Raw genomic sequence first — 15,196 nt, forward strand, 5'->3', positions numbered from 1 at the left:
TTATAAAATAGCATTTTTACAGAGGTGCCATTTTTGTCGTTTAGTCATCAATAATGGGGAAAATCTTATTTATTCAAGATGAAGAATTTATTGTAGGTAGGTACCATCAGATGTTCTAAAAAAATATGCCAAAATATCCTAATTCAGTTAATGTGTAATATGCTAAGTGTTTGTGACTGTAAGTTTATGTTAAGGGCTTGTTTGAACAATTTAGGCAAATTTCCTCTTTTGATTTCCTCCCAATATCTCTGGGGATGGAAGAGGGTGAGGGAAAACTTTTCTTTTTGAAGGGAAGAAAGCAGAGGCTGTGCTGCTATCAAGCATTCTCAAAATGTAATTTCAAATGTCAGCAACTATGACAACAGTTTTGTATTGCCTTTTTAAAGAGGAGTAATTATTGTACTCAAGCCAAATAATGAGTAATTAGGGACCGTCTGTTTTCAAAACTATTACTAAGGTGGAAAATTGTGCTGCTTTTTTTTTTCCTTCGAAATACTAAATTCTTAAGTAGTAATACTTATGCCTTGCATTTCACATTAGTATTAAATGTGGTTTAGTTTGGTTTTGCTGCAGGACTTCATAGAGACAAATGAAGTGGTGTGAGGGGGTGAGATGTACAGAAGAAAAAATTGCTTGGTAGACAAAGTGCAATACTAGGATTCTGAACAAAATGGGTTTCTGCCATAGACCTTCTAGATCATCTTTTACAAGCCTGTTCATTATTGTGCATTTCCCTTACCACATTTATGTAACAACAGTATCTTGCAAAGATATGCTGACATTATAGGCTACACAGACCATTTTATTACCCATCTAATCAGCTGAGAGATCACATGTTTGGTATCTACCAGTTTTAGGGTGTTTGTGGTACAACCTCAGGGTACACCCACTCCTCTCTAACTCTGCATTGGTGCTAAAGGAGTCTTCTTACACTTGCAGCTGGAGAAGGGGTTGGTTCAGTTGAGTGATTCTACAGAATATTCCTCATTCGGGCATTTTGTTTGTTATGACAGGTTGGGTTTCCATCAGATTGCCGAGTTGCCCTGATTCTCCTTGCAGCCCAGCAATCACTAGCACTAATACAAAAGAGGCAGCAAGGGACAGGGCGAGCAGAACTGTCTCTTTCAGCTGCAGCCCACAATTAAGTTAATGAGACTTAAACCTTAAAATAATATGAGGCCAGGGACTAAATACCAACTAAAATATCTCACAGTAAATTGCAGGTAAAGCAGCCCAACTATTCTGCATTTGTTTCTCCACAAAAAAAAAAAAACCCACACCTTTTCCAAAACTTGGGCTCCTCTTCCTTCCAAAGGGTGTTTTATGCTAATCTCTTTAAACATGCATTCAGGAGTCGTGTCTAAGATATGTGTAAATAAGGGATGCTGTCTTCAATAGGCAGGATCACTTACAATTTGGCAAGAGCTTGTCTGTGCATAAAGTAAACAAGAAATGTAGCGGCCTTTATAAGAAATACAGGAATGTATCTTGAAGTATCTGACTAGAGAAGTGAATTACAACTGTTTGGAAAACTTGTTAATATGCACAGACAGTACTAAATGCAGACTCCTAGTTGCCCCAAGCAAGCTAAAAGGTATCCATTCTTCCCTGGCCAGGGACCTAAAATACGAAATGCACTGAATATTTTGTTGCCCTAGGCAACTCACTTGCTCTGCCTTTACAATACGTGTAGCCCTGTCCACAACTCAGGGGAGCTTTGCTGCGCTTGCCACGGTTACTGTGACAACCATGGGCAGCATAACCCTTTTTAAGCAAATACTGGTTTGACAAGTGGGGGTTTGTGATGGGAATGAAACAAGTCACACAGTCTGTGATGTTACCGAGATGGCTGGCCTTCGGAAAATGGAGCTGCCAAGGCATCCCTTCATGCTTCTCGCCTTAGCTTTGTCATCTTCATTTTCCAAGCTGCTTGGTTAGCTTCTCCCTCCCTGCCCAACAGCTGTACTCCTTCATGTCCCAGCTCCTCGCTCCTGATGTTGACCTTTCTCTCCACCGTTCCCCTTTTCTGTACAGCTATCACCCAACTCTCCTGCTTCACCTCCCCTTCCTTCTGAACTTTCACCTCCACTCACAAGAGTATCTGTGCTACTTTCTGCCTTGCACCTTGTGTTTAGCATACAGTCCTTTAAGGTATCTGTGAAGCTAATGATCCTGCATGCTGCTCCCTAAGACCCTGGAGATAGCAAACACAGAAGATGTAAGAATCATCTGAGGTACTCTTCCAGTTGTTGTTCCAGAAACAAAAACTGCCCAGGCCCTGACCTATTCCAGTGTAGGTGTTGTATAGGATTTTTAAGCTTTGTTAAATTGACATTTCTGAAAGGTTAGTCCAGATAGAAAAGGTGATCCCATGACTTGTGTTTTAATTTGGGCTGTGGGAAACCTTATTTAAATGTCTGCTTTCTTGTTGACAGCCTGTGTAGATGTGGGAGTGTCATGGTTTTCTTATGCTTCAGATTCCCATTTTATAGACATGGAATACTAATATTTTTATTGCAATGCAAAATACAATAAAACATGAGTATGCTGAGATGTATGATGATGGAGGAAGAGGGATGTATAAGTATTTAAGCTAGATCTTTTTTTATTTGCTTTTAAATGGTGTCTATAGACTTAATGTTCTTCTTTTTGTAATTTCTCAGAAGTTGACGGCGCTCCAGTATCTGAGATTGAAGGCCCTTTCACAACAGCAGATGTTGCAAGCAACTGTGTTTCTAGTGTTTCTTTTCATGAACCAGTGTTGTGGATTGCCTCCTATGCTCTCATGAGCTTGTGTGGAATTATCCTCCTTGTACTGATCATCCTGCTGCTTATTCCACCACGGTGTCAGCATCGCTACACCGACAATGACGTGGTCAATGACGAATCCTCTTTAGTGCGTCATCGATGGAAGTGAGAAACTTGATTGTGAAACCTGGGACTTAAACAGAATGAAGAGCAAAATACTTTGCCAAGGGGGAGAAGCCAATGCCCCAGTCCTTTCTACATTCATTACAAATCGCTGTTGAAATCCTGCCAAATATCCTGCATCATCACTTTTTAAGCTTTATTTTCTAACACTGATTCTGAACCAAAGCACTGTTAACCACCTCTTAAGTGCTACGGTACTGGATTTGCTACTACAGTACAACGAGCCTTTATGCTCTCAATAGTAACTTCTTTTAAAAAAAGGAAAGAAAGAAAAAACACATCATTATGTTCTTCCACTGTCTGAACAAAATTGTCCATCTCTCTATCACAAAAAAAGGAGCTGTCAGTATTTTCTAACTAATCAAGCCTTGACTGTAGAAAAAGAGAAAAAACTTAATGATCTTTCTTATTAATTGCATTAAATGAATACTGCTGTCTGTTTACATCAGTTCATTTAGAAACTGTGCACATGGTGTGGGGGAGGGAGAAAGGTCAGACTTAAGCAGCAGAGAAAAGCGAGGTCCAGAAGAAATGTTGGTTTGTGAGGTTTTTTCCTCAAGATCACTGCTGCCACTTGAGAGGGTCACCCTTCCTGAGTGTCATTACAAAACAGTTTGAGGAGGTGAAAACTGGGAAACAAATATGTTCAGCCTTAGTGTAAAACAAGACTACCTCTCTTAATTTACAAGGATGCTACCACTGGTAAGCATGTGGATTAGAACTGGTCTTGAAGCACAAGATGCTCCATATAACCAAATGCAACTCCTTGGCTTTGAAGTAGTGGATTTTACAAAAAAACAGTACTTCATGACTTCCACTTTGGTGCACGAAAAAAACACCTTTCAGTTTTCCCCTAAGGCAGGGGTTTGTTGTTGGTTTGTTTGGGGATTTTTGAGTTGAGGATGACTGATATTCAAAAAAGGCTGGTCTGCATATGTATGGATAGATGATAAAGCTAAAGTCTGTGTTCTACCATCTCTTCTGGTATTCCTAGTGAACATGTAACAAAAAGGAAACAACAAAATGAGAAAGACAAACTGTTATTTTTTTTGGCTGAGCTCGGCAACCTAAAATTTCAGGGGGAGAGTATCCATCTTCACGGACAGACTGCAAAGTGGAAGTCTTAATTCTGGCTTGTTTTTCAACTTGAAAAGCAGTTGGAGGTGTTTAGTTTAGCTTCACTGGTGTGTCAATTAAACAAAAAGTGTGTTTACTGACTGGCTGAAAACAAACATGGTGAAACTGAAAACAATAGTGGGAGAGAGCAGAGAGGAATATATTTCACAAGACCTGCATTGTGCAAGCATAGATCTTAATGTTGAGGTCAGAACACAGTATTTTCTTTGCAGATAGGACAAATTTTTTTTGTTGTATCGAGTCAGTAAGCATTCCAGGACCTCCATTGCTTTTCTATAATGCCGGTGTAGTTGGCTTGAAAGATAAACAGTGCAGGGTTGAGGAGTCTGGTAATAACTATTAGTTATCTGGGGTTTTGTTTGCTTTTTGTGTTTCGATAGCAGAACAGCTTGCATATCTGTGTGGGAAAAAAGTGGAAGTTTAGCTCTGAATTTCCCAGTTCCTTGCCTAGAAAATTTGCTGCCTATAATCCCTTCATATAGCTTTCTGATTCACACTGCCTCTGCATTCAACTCTGCGTGAAATATGCAAAGATTTCTTTTTTTCAGGAATGGTGCTTTTACAGAGGTGCACATAATGTGTGTGAAAATAAAGCACTGCTGGTTTTTTTTTAAACTAACTTGTGTATTTCACTTCATAACTGGAAGTGCCTGTGGTTTTCTGTCCTTTTTAATTCTTGCATTTTCAGATTGTTTTGCTGAGTAGCCTGAAATAATTTGTGTTGTGATCCAACATCTGAAAAAAATTTCTGTTGGAATTAGGACTTGGAAATAGGAGGAAATTTAGTGTTTGCTTCCTTCTTCCTCTGCCTCTTAGGTTTTAGGAGGAGAAAAGTGATGAATTATAAAGAATATAAGAAACTATAGAGCTTAGGTGTCTTCTCCCTATTCTATTTTCCATACATCTCTCAATGTCTTATAATTAGAATTTTTAGTACATGTTATAGCAAGAAGAAGTTCCCTTGAGTTTTTCTCAAATCAATAGCCTTTGTTCTGAAAAGAGACCGATGTTTCCAATTCTGTGATTTGGTTCCGTATTGTCCTCCTGGGTTTGGTTTGACACATAACAAATAATTTCAGAGCTGTATTCCTTCTTCTACAATATGGTAATATAAGTAGTGTTTCTGTCACCTGTTTCAAACAGAAACACAGTGTGAATATTTGGATTGATACAGTGGTAAACAATGAACCCTTTTTCAATTCAGAAAGTAATAACACTTTTATGCTCTTAAAATGTTTCTTAGCTGCTTCCTTCTTCTCCCTACCCCCTCCTATCTCCTTACCACAAAGGGTTTTAAGAAGGAGTTTATTGGGAAAGGTTCCTAATATGCTTTCTAATGGCATGCAAGGTTTCTTCTGGGTTGCTTAACAAAGTCTTCTTATTGCGCTAGGTTTCATATAAAAGCCTTTCAGTGTTATCCTTTCACTTTAAATATCATTGGTCAAGACATTTTAATAGAAACACTTGAATTTTATGAGTAATAATCAAGTAGCACAAATGGAATAGTAATGTATTTTTGAGTTTTCATGTCATCCCTTGCTACTAAAATTTGGCTTATAGTAAAAAATGCTGTTAGTGACATCTGCTAGCAGCACAAACTTCGGCTCAGCTTGTAAATTGATACTTACACTGGCAAATATTCAGGTGAGTATTGCTTTGTTGCTCTGGCAACAAGAAGAGCAATAGAAACCCTTGAGGGTTCATTTCTAGCCTACAGCACATTAAGAAAAATAATGCTCTTGAGCATTTTTCTATGAAAGGTGAAATACAGTGATAGACCACAGTGTTACCAAGTGTGTCTTACTAGTGATCTCTTTCCCTGATATATATATTTTTTTAAAGGAGAGTGCTGAGAGGTATTTTATGCTTATGTTAACTAACTTCAGAGATAAGATTAAACCATATCTTTAAAAAGTATACATATTAAAAGTATTGATAAAAATAAATAAAAAGAGCCAAAAAACATAGATTTGAGTGAAGATGGTGCTGGAAAATATTGGAAATTCTCTCTTTATTGTGGAAGATAAGATGTCCCACATCACATGTCTCCAAATCATTCCTTGCATACGTACCAATATTTCTTGCAGAATCAGTATTTTCCTAGTGTGAATGTAATATCATGTACCATGAAAATGTCAAAAAGCTGTGTTTCATTGGATGCAGCCTTTTAGATAATTGATGCTATCAGTTCAATCATTAGGGATTTGGAGATGTGTAATTTGAGTTCAAGTACTTAAACCTGAGTTCGGGCATGGGAATATGTTAGTTCTATCCCACTGCCTTCACAAGTTTTAGAAATATTATCATGGGCTTTTTGGCTCAATTTAAATGCTGAACAAAATAGATGAAGAATTTTAATAAGCATTTTTTTTCAGGTTCTGTAAAACAAGTTAGGAAGAGGGAATTGTTCTGTTTTTAAGGTGAAAGAGCTTGTATTTAGGAGTTGTAGGTTAGATCAAACTAAAGGCAATTTATCAAGGCAACACACCATTCCAGTTCTCAGCTTTGATGCTGTACAGGTTAACTAGTGGTAATCGAAGAGCTATCAGTTTTGGGATCTCATGTTAACATGTCAGTTGCTGAACTACAGTTAACTCTTTATAAGCTCAAGCCAACCTAGGGCTATTTTACCCAGTTACTTGCTGTGTGTCAGCTGGCTGTTTCACTGAAGGATGAACCATTTGTATGCTAACATTTTCCTTTTAAGTATGAAAAGGTGCATAAGAGTTGCTTAACACAGCACATTTTCAGAGAGAGAATGGTCTTTATTTTTTCTGATAATCCAGAATTATTGTGATGCTGAAAGCTGCTTTGGTTTCTGTGGAGGTTTCCAACAACTAGGTTGGTTGGTTGTCATATCTCAGACGTTAGCTTCATATATATTTACCTAGTAACATGAGCTGCGTAATGAAGGGGACTGGTACAATGACCTGTGAAGGTGAAAGTAAAGAAATTATGGTAAGAGAAGTAAGTAAGTAAGCTATCTTTCATTAAAAATTGTAAGAGCGTAATGGACTGGTCCTTTTAAGAAAGGTCTTTGCAATTTACTAAGACATTAGTTCCTGTCAAACTTGACTCTCTGATAAATTGTTCATTTCTGACTGCTGGAGTTCTTGCTGCTGTTCAGAGACGTGAAGACAGATTGGTAATGTTTATGTGAGAGATCTTCTAAGCCAGTCAGATTTTCTGGCTTCTGGGGCCTAATTAGACATTAGGCCAGGCTTATGAGTAATCCAGAGTCCTGGTAATGGCTCCTCAGAAACATTACCTGAAATACATTTGTAGGATTCAGCCAAACCCCTGGATGAGATGGATCCATACCACAAAAGCCACTGCTACAACTTGCACTAACTGGGAAAGGGGCTACAGTGAACTGAAGCTGGCAGGTCATGTGAAATGTGGAGATGCTAAATAATTGTGTCTTCTGCCAGACTTCCAGATCAAGGCTGAGGCACCTGGGTAGAGCAGAATGGGAGAGCGACTGCAGTCGCTGACAAGCTGCTGTACATGTAACGTCAGTCAGCCACCTGGCTTCTTTGGCAAGAGTTCACTTGTCTGAGTATTTTGAGAGCCAGTGTACTCTAAGGTACCTATTGTTGCTGCTGGGACTTATCCACTCCTAGGTGAATAAGGGGCATGATCATCTTTAAGTGGAATAACTTGCCTGTTACTGAGTATTCATTCCCCTCTCTATATAACAAAGCACACAGTGATGTGCCTCACATCTAACAAGAACCTGTAAGCAACAGAATAGGTTCATTTAAAACCTGTTGACATCTCTGACTGTACAGTAGTAATATAAGAATGTTTTGCATTTGCCTTTTTTATTTCTTTCTTTTCACTATGTCTAGGCTTTGGCTGGATCTTTGTGGGTGGGTAGTTCTTGAAATACTGGGAATTTTAGATTATGCTATGAAGGCATATGCAGAATTTCTTTTAAGCTAGCCAAAAAGTAAAACACTGAAGGTAATTTTCAGCATTTGAAAGGAAGTTGTCTGCAATATGTGTTCGCTTTTTTTTTAATTGATGATAATCACTTTAAAAGAATGTATTTCAGTATAGCTACTGTTCTACTAATTTGCTTGCTGTAAATTTTCTGATTTTTCTGATTGTTTTATGGCCCTCTCTTCCCCCCAAAAAAACGTTCCTAGAAGTTGAAGACGTCTTTATCCAAAATTCAGCCTTTTAACGAAAGTTACGTTTTTCTTAGTGACCATTCTCAGGCTTGTTTTAAAGTCCTTTGTAAGGCTTTAGAAATTACCTCTAGATTGAAAATACTTGCATTAGTATTGGGAGAAGAATTAGAGCCAAAACTTCATCTATGGCAGTAGTCCCTGAATTTGTCTTTGTGCAAAGAACCCCTTTGTGCATTTGACTACATTTCCTAGACCTCTTTCACTTCCCACTTGGAAATACTTCACTGCTTGCTCTTCCTCACTGGTCCTGTACCTTTTCCTTTTTCGCAGTCCCTGTGAAATACAGGGGTGGAGAGGAGGACCATGAGGAGCTGTGAGAGTACCATTCCTTAAGCTGATGACAGCTTCTTCCTTGAAGGCCTTGCCGTTTTTTGTCCTACCACCAAGTGTAGTGGACTCTTACTGTCTGTTGGCTCTTCTTTCTGGCTGAGACTGCTTTTTCCAGTTGAGCAACTCAGCCTGCTCTGATTTTACAGTGACATGTACTTAGCCAAAATACTTGAATAAACTACATTGTTTGTCCTCTCATCACATGCCTCTTTGAAGAGGGAAATTTTCACAGAGCCATGTCAAACCTGCAAAGGGTATGTTTATTCCTGTGTTGTTAGAGAGTAACTGAATGTTTAAATGGCTGTATTTGCAACATAGCTGTCCTTTGGAAAATGCTGGGGGGGGAAATTGACTAAAGAAAATCATGTTGAAGTGGTACTGAAAAGACAACAGACAATTTCCGGATAGCACCAAGGCATAGATTACTGCAGTATGTCCTGGAAAAAATTGCTTTGCTAGCCAATAGTCTATGTGTTCATAAACTATACAAGGTTGAGTGGTTTAAAAAAGATTTATCTGAAACAGGCAGTTCACACTTTTTATTGAAATGTTTATATGAAGATGCAGAAATATTTTAAGACTTTGAAACTACGTCAACTGTTATTTGATAGTTGCTTAGGGAGCGTGGAAAGGATTTCACCTTCAAGGAAATAATTCCATCCTATAGGGGCATTTCTTCACCTGATTTTTTTTTTTAATAAATGAGATATAAGGTTGTCTGAAAGGAAAATGGGATCAAAAATTTTAAAAAAGGGGTATAGTCTTTTTAATTCAGTCTTCAGGTGATGTTAGGATGTGTATCCCACTTACTGTCAAGCTTCATCACTGCATTTTCCAAGAACTGGTATTTTGTACTTTCAGGTCTTGCCATTTTCAGATAAACACTATGTAAAAAATGAAATTTTCTGCTGCTTATAATAAATGATTAATTCTTTCAACCTATTGTGTGTGTCTTCTTAAATCCCATTACATTAAATCTTTTAAGATTTGAGTCCTGTCAAGTCTGCGCGGCTAGATGAGATCTACCCAAGAGTACTGATGGAGCTGGCAGAGCTGCTTATCAAGCTACTTTCAATCATTTCTCAGCAGTCCTGGCTAACTGGGAAGGTCCCAGTTGACTAGAAGTTGGAAAATGTGACACCCATCTACCAGAAGGGATGGAAGGAGAATCCAGGCAATTACAGGCCTGTCAGTCTGACCTCAGTGCCAGGGAAGGTCATAGAACAGATCATCCTGAGTGGCATCATGTGGCATGTACAGGACAACCAAGCAATCAGGCCCAGTCCGTATGGATTTATGAAAGGCATGTCCTGCTTGACCAACCTGATCTCTTTCTATGACAAGGTGACCTGCTTTGTGGATGAGGGAAAGGCTGTGGATGTTGTCTACCTGACCTTTAGTAAAGCCTTTTACACTGTTTCCCACAACATTCTCCTGAAGGAACTAGCTGCTCATGGCTTGGACTTGCATATTCTTCACTGGGTAAAGAACTGGCTGGATAGCCAGGCCCAAAGGGCTGTGAATGGAGTCAAATCCAGTTCGTGTCCAGGTACAAGTGGTGTTTGCCAGGACTCAGTATCGGGGCCAGCTCTTCTTAATATCTTTATCAATTATCTGGACGAGGGGATTGAATACACCCTCAGTAAGTTTGCAGATGACACCAAGTTGGGTGGGAGAGTTGATGTGCTGGGGAGTAGGAAGGCTCTACAGAGCAATCTGGACCAGCTGGATTGATGAGCTGAGGCCAATTGTATGAGGCCAAGTGCCAGATCCTGCACTTGTGTCACAATAACCCCATGCAAAGCTACAGGCTTGGGGAAGAGTGGCTGGAAAGCTGCCTGGTGGAAAAGGACCTGGGGGTGTTGGTCAGCAGCCAGCTGAACATGAGCCAGCAGTGTGTCCAGGTGGACTTGGCGATGTTAGGTTAGTAGTTCGACTCGATGATCTTAAAGGATTTTTCCAACCTAAACAATTCCATGATTCTAAGATGAACTTCAAAGCCAATAAATTATACCCATCCAAATTCTTCCTGGTACTTTGTGACTCTCAATTCTAACTTCTGGCTTTAACTTTGAAAAGAAAGTAGAACTGCTTTGGATCTCATCTGAACCCTGCAGAGAGGGGAAGAAGCAGGCAAGCTGAGCTCTAAGATGACTTTTCTTGCTTGTGCCCAAATAACTGAGACGTTCTTGCTTCAGCTTTTCATCAGTTCATTTCAGTATTGGATAGAAATCAGGCACAGGAAGTATTAACTTGAGAAGATGAAGCTTCTGATAATCTGAAATGGATTCAAGTAATATTTTGGACTGTTGCTGTCTACTTCCCTAAACTATAAATCAAGAAGGCATGCAAATGGAATGTCCCTGTCCTTACCAGAGGCACCCACCCTGGCAGTGCTGGTTTCTTACCTTCAGAGAACCAGGAGGAGGGTGGTTACTGTGCTCTGTGTTTTGTACCCCGGGAGGTGGCGCACGTGGTTTGTTTTTCAAATACAAGAGTTTTAAGCCTTTTCACAGCAAATTCTGTTGTCTTGCTTGAATTCTATTAGCAGTACTTCCTTTCTTTTTCGTGTTTTTTTGTTTAGTTTTGTTGGGTTTTTTTAAATGTACTACCTAAAAAGGTCCTTCACTTGAGGTCTCCTGCTCGTTTAGTAATATTCTACTTCCCTCCCCCAAAAAGCCTCTTTCAAAAAGTTGCTGATTTTTAAGCACCGAGATTTTATCTTTAAAGGTAGCATGGTGCACACCTGTTAATAAACTTAAGGGATTGATCAAGCAAGATAGATTAGCACACCAACTGTTTAATATAGTGGTTTTATTTCACACTTTGGCAAGCTGTCTGGCTCTGCTTATTGCTGTCCTGTCAGTGAAGCTGACATATTATTACACAGCTCTGCTCACAGAGGTACTGTGCAAGCTTTCAAATATTTTCTTGTGCTTGAATGTCTCCTATGCTTCTGAAATTGCTGTCATCTTCAGAGCACTCTCTGTGCCTCAGGCTTATGGAAAAACTGTAGAACTGTCTGTTCATTCACATTTCTGTTGTTCATCTTTCCCCATTAAAGCTAGCCCATCTAGACAAAGCACCTTTTAAGTCTGTGTATGAAACACAAAAGAATTTATTGCAAGAATACAGCTTTTTTGATAACCACAGTGCAGCATAGACGTGAAGGTTTACAATTCAAGTGCTCGATGTAATTTTTCAGGACAACATGTAATTCTGATGGCTACTTAAACTGTAAACATTAACTGTTCTTCCCTTTCTGCACAAAACCAAACTGTTTTAAAAAATAAATGGTTTTGTTTTCTTTTTTTCTCCTTCTAGAGGCTTACAAGTACCGTCTGCCTATACCTTGACTCATCATTTGTTTTTCTAGGAAATTCAATAGCATTTCCTAAGAAACACAGGTTGTTGTAAAGACTACAAAAATCTATGCTGCCAGTGTATACATAAATATTAGTGTATTGGATTTTTATAGTTGTTAGCTAGATAGAACTACTTTTTGTGAATAAACAAGGTACTGTCATTCTTCAACGTTTTTCTTTTCATGCACCCAGCCCTATTCTGAAGTATTACGTATAAGAATACTCTATACTTTTTCTTTGATTGAAGTTTGGTTTTGTTTGTTTGGTTTTTTTATTGTAAGCTTAACATTAACTTCAGCTTCCTGTATTCTTACTGTATGAGTTTTTTATTGTTGTACATCTTGAACATTTATTAGGCTGATGTTTTATACTGATTTTTAACTGCTGGTGTATTTTTACAGTGCTCTGCTTTGCACATATATTTCCTTCCATTGACTAACCTATACCCACCTTTTTCCCACACCTTCCTGCAATATCAACCCACTGTGACTGCCCACATCTGTTGCCATCTTGGCCCACAGGTAAGGTGATGATACCCTTTTTCTCTCTTGCCTCTCTCTAGAAGGTAGGTCTGAAAGAAATCCAGCTCTCTCACTTTGTGTGTGGACTGCAGTTCAACAGTGGATTTACTGTGGTTTTTTTTATTCTTTTAGAACTCCACCATCACCTTTGGATGTCCTGAACCTGTCACGGTGGTGTCAGACTTGGGTCCCTGTTGAGAAACTGGTGTTGACAGAACGGCTTAGGGAAGAGTTCCAGGACATACCACAGGACGTCATCAAGCTACAAGAGCTTTGGGATTGCTGCTAGCAGGGACTTCACAATCCAGCTCCCTATGGTAAATCTCTATCTGACTGATCATTGCTTACTTTTTGCCTTTTGCTATATTATCTATTTTTGCATGTCTGGGGTAAAGGTGTTAAGATTTTAATATATCCACGAAAGAGGTATTTAAAAGTTGTCATCTTGTTCTGAGTATTTGTTCCTGGGTTTCAAGAAGATATTCGAGATACACCAAAACAAACCAATCAACCAAACAAACCAAAAAACCCCACAAAACAAGTCCTTGTATTAAAATACACATTTAAATCCTTATTTCTCCACATTACCATGCTACAACAATTCAGGATGCTGAGGTTCTACTTGTATTATGGGCACGGACATGGCTGTTTTACGGCAGCTTAAAAGCTGCTCTTCCACACTGCCGCCCCTGTCGCCCATGTGTATGTTATCTGTCCAAGTCTTAGGTAAAATCAATTAACTTAAGCATCAGTTGCATATTTTATATGCAATATTTTATGCAATATTTATATGCAATATTTTATGTAGGGGGTCTAGTTTTTCTAGTAGCCCTTGAAATCCTTGTGACCCCTACAAGGAAAGATTTGATACAATATTCTTTCTCTGCCCTGCAAACTCCACCTCAGTTTTGAATCATCAAGTTCTTTTAATTCATCCTAGCAAGATTAAAAATAAATTTTTGGCCATTTGCAGGTGAGCAGAGAACATGTAAATTAAATAGCTATGAGGACTGGAATGACACTTTTGCAAAATGTTTAGCCAAGTGTGTTGGATGCAGCAAATACCTCTGGAGATACAGTGGCTCAAAGGGTAAGCAGGAACTTGCTCTATTGTAATGTTACAGTGTTAACAAATGCCTATAAACTTTCTTTAAAGACTGTGACTTTTGTGATAAGACAAGACTAACACATAAACAATGTGTATGTACATTCACCAGCTCCATTTAGTGTCTGCAAGAGTCATTTGTTTCCTGTGCTACTTATCACCAAAAAGTCTTATAGCCTCACAGGCATTGAGAGTGAAGATTAATGTTTTTGAAAGTTTTTCCTCTAAGCTTTCAAATTACAGAATGAATGGTTACAGAATGAACAGGAATAATGATACTTCAAAAGTGTTCTGCATCCCACATCTTTGATTAATTACTAAAGGAAGAACAGCATCGTGTTTCTTTTGCAGCCACAAAACTGAGATAACTGAAGTAAAACATTTTAAAATTTCCTAATCCTTTGGCATTTAAGATCCCCTCACCTAGAGACCATTGGATCCCTGGGCTTTGGCCAGCAAGCAAACAGATTACTGTGTTGCCTGTTTGTAGCAAACGCCTAGGAATAGTTCAGTATGGTTTAGGCAGTAATGAAAAAGAAGTAACCTGCCACATTTTTCTTGTGGGTAAAAGCAGGTAAACTGGCAGTTATACGATAGACACTGATCACTAATGAGTTGTTGGTTTTGGTTTTTTTTTTACAGTGAGGCCGTAACAAAGCTCCTGGAAGCTTAAAGTTTTTATTCATGGAGTCTGTGACCCACCAAGGCTCATTTCAAAATTAAGCTATCCGGAGTTGTACTTAATTTTGCTTCCTTTAGTAAGATCATCAGAATTTTTCATTTGGCTGCTATGAACTGTAGCATTTCAAGCTTAAAGATACGTTATCTTTGCTTTAAAGGGTAGAAATGCATTCTTCAATAGTTTTGATTGTTTATTAGCAGAGATATTTCTGATGTGCCATCTTGCAGGATAACAGTTCTGGTAGAAATAACTTTATAGTTATAAGAGTAACCCAGAACAGTGTTGTCCTTAACTTTCTCTTGCCTATTCATTACTCCTTTTCTTTTTTGTCCTATACTTTTCATTTCTTAGGCTTATTTGTCCCCTGCTGCCACTTTAGTTATTCACACACCTAGGTTTTATTGGATTATGCTTTTCATTTGCAAGCTCCAGTACTTTTGACAATAACCAACAGCAACTACTCCTTCATGTTTTATCTGCCATTTATAGGATACAAGAATACCCTACTCACAGACGAGGACAAGAAACACCTCTTCTCCAGGGACTAGAAGCATCTATGGCTTTCATAGGTGTCCTGTGAGGAAGGCAAAAGCCTCAGTCTGGCTGACATCTTGATTTGTGCTGCCCTCCTGCAGGATTTTCTTAATCTGTTTGCTGACCTAAACATAATTTCTGTGCATCACTAGATGCAGAGGGAACTAAGAAGGGTAAGGGAAACTAAATCAGAGAGTTTTAAGGGCAAATACTGATTCACAGTGTAGTTGAGTAAATTTCAAATAAAATTACTAGCTTTCTTGTTTGGGTTTTGCCCAACTTGGGGTTTTTCGGGGCTGTTTCCTGAACATGTTTAAGTGGCTACTTCGGTCCTTAGAAGTTGTCTTTGATGTGAGCTGTGATTTCCTCAGTTAAGGTTAGGGCTGACTTGTGCT

At 38.7% G+C, this 15,196-nt stretch overlaps 1 protein-coding gene across 1 annotated transcript in view; it reads left to right on the forward strand.

Annotated features, from left to right (window-relative positions):
- BACE2 (beta-secretase 2) overlaps positions 1 to 9,532 on the forward strand; it is a 53,492-nt gene extending 43,960 nt beyond the window's left edge. Inside the window, exon 9 of the mRNA XM_065861602.2 lies at positions 2,664 to 9,532. Within this exon, the coding sequence (XP_065717674.1) occupies positions 2,664 to 2,917 (254 nt within the window). The 3' untranslated portion in view covers positions 2,918 to 9,532. The remainder of the gene's footprint in view (positions 1 to 2,663) is intronic.
- The last annotated feature ends 5,664 nt before the right edge of the window (positions 9,533 to 15,196 follow it).

This window comes from Patagioenas fasciata, chromosome 1, assembly GCF_037038585.1.
Source record: "Patagioenas fasciata isolate bPatFas1 chromosome 1, bPatFas1.hap1, whole genome shotgun sequence".
NCBI lineage: Eukaryota > Metazoa > Chordata > Aves > Columbiformes > Columbidae > Patagioenas > Patagioenas fasciata.